General features: G+C 41.4%; 1 protein-coding gene across 1 annotated transcript; it reads right to left on the bottom strand.

Annotated features, from left to right (window-relative positions):
• Positions 1–2157: 2157 nt before the first annotated feature.
• Positions 2158–6529, bottom strand: LOC108880517 (uncharacterized). Its single transcript, XM_018672072.2, has 9 exons — positions 6473–6529; positions 5626–5768; positions 5198–5204; positions 5051–5125; positions 4486–4545; positions 3685–3907; positions 3257–3477; positions 3052–3133; positions 2158–2936 (listed from the first exon to the last, which is right to left on the bottom strand). The coding sequence occupies exons 1-9, from the start codon at positions 6527–6529 to the stop codon at positions 2803–2805; spliced, it is 1002 nt and encodes a 333-aa protein (XP_018527588.2). The 3' UTR covers positions 2158–2802.
• Between the last annotated feature and the right edge of the window lie 217 nt (positions 6530–6746).

Below are 6746 nucleotides of genomic sequence, written 5' to 3'. Positions count from 1 at the left end.
CAGTGAAGTAAGGGACATTTAAGCTATTATAAAATGTAACTATCAGAATAACTGTGCATTCCCAGCACTATGAATAGAAATGGGAATGTCTGGTAACAGGGTGGACATTTGGCCACGTCTTGTGCCAAGAATCTGGTCAAAGTTATTACACCATAATATCCTGAGCTCGACCAATATATTTTTTTCATAGTTTAAAAAGCCCTCCTTCAGATGAAATAATAAAAACATGTAAAAATTATAATTTTTTTTTTGAAGTTAAAAGCTGAAATGGTACCGAATACTAGGAATGACCCATATGTCTCTGCTATCTGGTAGAGAAGTATAGGAAAGTTTTATAAATGTTGGAAAATTGTGTATGTTAAAATGTTGAATAAATAAGAAACGTTAATTTATTTAAAAAAATGTGAGTTTTCGTTGAAGCATGTGCCTGTTCTGGCCTGTCAAAGATCGATTATTGACAGGTGTCAGACAGCTGTCAATAATCAGCTGTGTGTAATCAGCTGTGTGTGTGTGTGTGTGTGTGTGTTTGAGGGGAGAGGGGAGGAGGAGTTGATCCTTAAAACTGTTGGTTGTTTTAACATGCTCTGATGCCACAGGGAGAATACATTCAAAACAGCCAAGACTTACAGCTGTCACAGATGATGAACTCTAAAAAATATTAAGTGTCACAGCATATAATTACGCAGGAGCATAAAAGCTCTTATTTTGAAACTTTTGTTGCCACAAATTCCAGTTTCTTGCAGTGTTTTCCTTATTGAAAATTAAATTCTACCTCAAATGTATCAATAAAATCTTCTTTTGCATTTATGTGACCAGTTTATAGTTTAGTTTTAATAGCATTCCATGTCACTGATGTGCCTTTAATTATTTGTTCTATCAGTGTTCATTTATGTGTTTATCTTATGGGGGTGAGCCACCTCACAGGTTGGTTATATTTCATGTTGAACTCAGTCAGTGAGCTAAGACAATGTTTAATGCAGTGTTTCTTCTGATTTCAAAATGGATATTATTCAGCACACCCAGCCTCAGTAGGCCCCTCTTCAGAAACCCATATCTGCAGATGTCAAAGTGGACTCAAAAATTTAAACTGGCTTCAAATTAATTTGAAGGAATTGTAGGTTATTTTGAATTCATGTAATCTTACTCCATCACCCTTTCTGTTTCTTTCCATCTCTCTCTACTCATCCTCTCTCATATGTCTCCCTTTGACCAAAGGTGAGCATGGATTGATGCGGTCTTTACAGTTTGGTTTTGATCAGTTAAGAAATTACACACGGGGTTGGCTGATATTTTCGTGTTACACAGTGTACGGCGACAGGAAAAGTGCACATCTACGTCCACCGGCATCGAGGTGAACCAGCTGAATATAAGCCACTCAAGTTTATGACAAGTGCATTGAAAAGTAAAAGCTGCTGGCCTTTACCTTTTCATTGTCAAACCACCTGTTCGGCCAGTAGTTAGTAAAGTAATATTTTCAGCGTTGTCCACAGTCTCATGACATGTTTAACACGAAGCACAACACGCTGGTTAAGCTCATGGCAAATTGTTACTAACAGCTAAAATGAAAGCTTGTCTGTATGTAGTCTAACTGGTTAGTTTGTCACTAATCTCCAAATTTCACAAATTGCTGTAAACTTCACTCTCTTAGACAAACAAGCCCACCAACATTTTAGATTTCTGTCCAGTGAGAGATTGAGTTTATTGTGATTTTACTGTTGCTGTTCTAGAAACAATGTTTAATTGTACTTAATATATAACTGAATTCTTCTCATCTCCTGAATGTATTCTTTTGCAAAATGATAAATTAAAAAACCAGTAACAGTCTGAGCTGGACTGATAGGGGTGTATGGATGAAGGTAAACTCCTAATGATACCCATCCCTACAGCTGGTTAGTGGCTTCGCCCTGACTTTAGGCAGATGAGCAATTCACTGTTCAAGTCATTTCATTATAAGCCTTGTTTAAGCAAAAATTATTTATATATGCACGCAATAACAGAACTATTTAAAAAAAAAAAAAATGCTTTTGCTCAAAACTTGTAAATTCAAGTTAAAACTGAGTTTTATCTCCCAATTTACACGCAGTATAAAAACTTCAGTAAAGATTTGAGCTGTCACTTGAGAAAGCACCATGTCAAAAACAAAAGAAATCACTGTAGACTTGAAAGAAAGAATTGTTGATGCTCAGGAAGCAGGAGAAGGATATACAAAGTTATCACAGAATTTTTTCCAAGGGTCAAGAACTCAAATGAGAAGTGTCACCGAGAAATTCAAGGAGAGGTATAGAACAAGCCTGGCAGAGGTAGGAAGCAAAAGATTTCAATGACCCTGGAAAGAAAACCAGTGAGAGACCTGTGATAAGATTGTGTAAAGATTTCTTGATTTTAATGAAATACACGTGACCTACTTTCTCAATATGTTGAAAAATATTCTTGAATTAAGTAAATGCTAGAGGCATTATCTTGAAATAATGGCATGCACTAGCCTAAACTGAAAGGTAAACTGTATAATAATATACATAACAATAAACATTTGATACAGTGCCATATTCTTGTGACACCTCAACAAACTGTATCACCCAAGGCAAACAATAATGGAACCAGGCATCAAATTTAATATTTATGTACTACTCAGTGATGAATCTTTTCCAGTCAGCGATAGCTTTTTTATACGAGGATGTCATATCTCTTTCGTGTATGGCATCTATCCGTACCTCTGTCTGCAGGACAGACAGGAGTGTGGCTATGCATTTCGGGTAGGTGAGGTGAAAAGTGTAGTAGCATGCCATTATGTACATTACGCTGTCAGCAATGTCCTCTATTGGAAAGATGAGCACAGGCACTGTGCAAATGGCCAGGATGCAGTTGGTCTCGCACATAATGACGACAGGGCTGAAGAGTGGTCTGGCTTGGAGGAAGGAGTTGGGGTCTTCCTCTGACTGAAATACAAAAAGAAAAACAATCACAAAACAATTCACTGTTGAGAGACTATGGTCAAGTAGTGGAACACAAGAAAAACTTTTTTGAAAACTCCATAAAACTGGGCCTTCTCACATAAGGTCCCCCAGCGGTTCTTCAGCTCAGGTATGAAGTGGGAGTTTTCTTGATTGAGGATCCTCTGCAGTTCATCCATTATCTGACACAGAAAGACAGGTAGAAAAATATATTAAAAAATAAAATATCAATGTGTAAACTAATGTCTTACTACTGCTACTACAGTCTTATCAAACATAAACTTAAAATGATTTAATTTGCTTACATGATCCACTTCTCTGAAGCAGGGATATGCTTGAAGAATTTTGGTAGGTCTGTCCTGCTCTTTCATAGCATCAGAGTCAATGCAAGCCCTTCTTGCTTGGTATTCAAGGTCCAAGAGCTGGGCAACATCCTTCTTGTTGGGTTGGGGCCTGGATTTGTATAGCTCCTGCAGAACTTTGTAGTGTCTTGCCTGGTTCTGTGGGCTGTCAGTAGTTTCAGTCCCTCCCGTTGAAATGAATTTACTATCATTACCATTACAGTTTTATGAAATATAACAAACAACAAATACCCAAAGTATAATGAATTAATTAATGATAACTCACAATCATTTTGATATTTTTTAAATATAAAACTAAACTAAAGCATTCCCCCTTGTCAATACTAGTAGTAGTTTAAACAATAAAACACAATCTCAATATGTGCTCTTACCATCCACCAGTTCACCCTCTGAGGAACTGCTTGTCGACTGTGGTGATCTTTCCAAGATTATAGTTGAAGCATTGGACTCAGTGTCATCAGTGGATGACTCCAGGCTGCTGCTACTCTCAAAGCTAATGCCCCGTTGCCTCTTTCTTGAAGGAGTTGCTCCCTGCTTCTTTTTGGCGGGTGTCACATTCTGGGCCCTTTTTAAAAGCTGCTTCTTCACATATTCCTGACAAAACACAAAACAGTGTAAGTAAAAATCACATTAATCAACATGAAATTAAACCATAAAAGCATTTATCCTAATTGAAGCATATCCTCCTACCCACTCAGCTCCACCGGCTGCAGACCTGTCCCGCAGCATTGGGTAGTACTCAATGAGACGCTTAGCCATTTAGCTCAGCTAGAGTTAGTCACGGCTCATGGCTGCATGTGTGGCAAGTGGAAGGATGGGAACAGAGAATAAGTTGCCAGACAACGCCACCTGGGGAATTTCACCCCAGGAAATAGATAATTAACTGACAGGTCACGCCAGGTTCAAAAATCACCACAAGGCAAGAGATGGTTAGGAAGGGACTGCACAAATCAAATTTATTTAACAAATGACAAAAAAAAACTATATATATAAATGTATAAAATTCAATGGAGCGTCAGCTGTGTATTCAAAAAAAAGATACACTTGGCCCAAATGGGGAGGGGGAGAACTGCACTGGACAGGGCTGAGGCTGACCACAGCGGCCCCAACGAAACCAAAATCAGGGGAAGAGGAGGAACTAAACTTAACCACCCGTGGCACCATACACTCACACACTGGATTGTGAAGAACCCACCACCAGGAATTGGGTCGCCGCCGTGGGCCCGCAGGACCTGTCCACAAAGAAAAGGAGGATTAAAACTGGGCTCGGTGATCAGCACAGCTAACGCTCACACACCAACATACACATACATAACAATATCTGCACACCTACACACACACAAAACCAATATGTAATAATAACATTAAAAAAAACCAAAAGGAACAAAACTGAATCAAATCACCCACTAACATTAAACAAAAAAATGAAATAAAGGAACAAAAAAAACTAATAGGAAAAGAATCTAAAAGTAATCCGCAGCTTCAGGCCAGCGGCGGACCGCAAATGGCCAAATGGAGCTGCATGCGATAACAGGGGGAGCCAGAACAGCAGCGCCCCTTCGAAAGAAGTGGCGGAGGACGCGATTAGGCTCGGCTTTTACTGACGCCGCCTCGCGCCGGACCATCCACAGCTGCAGCCGAACAACACTGCAGCATAAAATAAACAGTATAATAGTATAATCAGTAGGAGGCAAAACAAGTTAAAAGAAAAGGAGATAGTGGACAACACCGACTCACCACGCGGAGACACCCACACCAACACGGGCTTCCAGCGGGCCAAACCCAGCCCCACGGCACCAGCAGTCTGCCACACTGCATGAGGAAAGAGTGTCACCAAGCCGCATATGGCACGTTAAGTAAAATAGGGAAACGGGTGCGCATTACCTGTGTGCTGATGAGGAGACGCGCACCTCAACGGCAAGCACGGCCACAGACACCCGCGCAACCACCAGCCCAGACTCTGCCACATCAGGCCACAGCCACCACGGGCACAGGTGGAACCAGAAAAAAAAGGAGGAGTGGGAGAGGGCGCGCAAGGGCTGGCCCCTATGTATGTGGGCGCGGCACCGTTTCGGCAATCAGTGCACCGGGAAACTGGTACAGCGCCCTACTGTGGGGGGGGGGGGTAAACAATGCTCCGGCTACACATGGATACTAGAAATCATCCCCTGCAGCTGTCTTGATGGCAGTCATGCTTGTTATAGTGTATAGTCCTCTTCTTGTCCAGCACATTGTTTTTCAAAAAAGGTGGTTCTTGACTGCTCCAGCTCTGTGTCTGTGTATACAACATATTGCGGGCTTACAAGCTGTACAGTTCTGCTGGTAACATGAAGGGGGGAGAAGTGGGGGAGGAAGAAGGGGTGGACAAAGGGGTTGAGGTAGTGGGGTAGCGGGAGCTGGAAAGCTCACAAGTCCCAGAGGAGGTGCCTGGTTGGAGCTGGTCTGACTCTTCATCCTGAAAAAGACAAGAATTTATCATAAGTCAATAGCAGTGCACTAGAAACAACAACACCACAAAGGCAATGCCTCAAATTATGAATCACAGCATGATCAAATCTCCACAATGTTAAAATTTAATATCACCTGATTTTCTCCATGTGTCATCCTCCAAATGGCTCTCCTTCTTAAAAAGTGCTCAGGCCCCGGAAAGATATCACGCAAGTCCTCCTTAGAAAGACTTGGGAGCATGTTGGTGCTGATATTAGCAGCTGAAAAACACATACAGCCACACTGTAAATATACAGTATAATGTAATAAACTGGTTGTTACAATCTTTATTCAAAGGGGGGCGTCCTCCCTTAGCGCGCCATTTTACGTGTCTTAGCCAATCATAGATTAGCATGAAAAAAAACTAAATGCATTGAGTCTATGGAAGGAGATCCCGCCCCCGGAGGACAGAAGCCCTCTGTCCTCCTCTAGCCCCCACCTTCCTGCTCCCTGCTCCTCACACAGACTGCTCTGTCTCCTCCGTCTGCAGCTGTCGCTGTTGAACCGTTTTAAGTGGATTTTCTTCCAAAGAAGAATTTTTTAATGATATAATATATATAATATTTTATAAATGATACTGAGATTTGGTAATGCTTTATTTCAACCAGTTACTCTTTCTTAAAAAAAAAAACAAATCTTCCTCTTGCCTCTCAAAAATAGAGGAGGACCAACCTCCTCTGCCTCTATGGACGAGCCTCCTCTGATTAAGGAGTATTTGGCAGCTGCCATCTCCTTCAGTTGGTTCCTTGGACTCGGTCTCTCTCTTGTGCACACACATGCATGCACAGATAGTGCTGGAATATAAATAAATGCTAAGCTCCCAAACAGCTAATTGTACAGTGTTCCAATGACCCCACAAGTATGCTCCTCCACCACCCCCACTGTGTAGAGGGTTAGATCCTCCCGCCATGTCTTTTGGGAAACAGTGCACTGGTCATGCCAAAAG

Source organism: Lates calcarifer, unplaced genomic scaffold, assembly GCF_001640805.2.
Source record: "Lates calcarifer isolate ASB-BC8 unplaced genomic scaffold, TLL_Latcal_v3 _unitig_950_quiver_259, whole genome shotgun sequence".
Lineage (NCBI taxonomy): Eukaryota > Metazoa > Chordata > Actinopteri > Centropomidae > Lates > Lates calcarifer.
The sequence above is the reverse complement of the archived record's forward strand: the minus strand, read 5'-3'. Positions and strand labels throughout refer to the sequence as shown.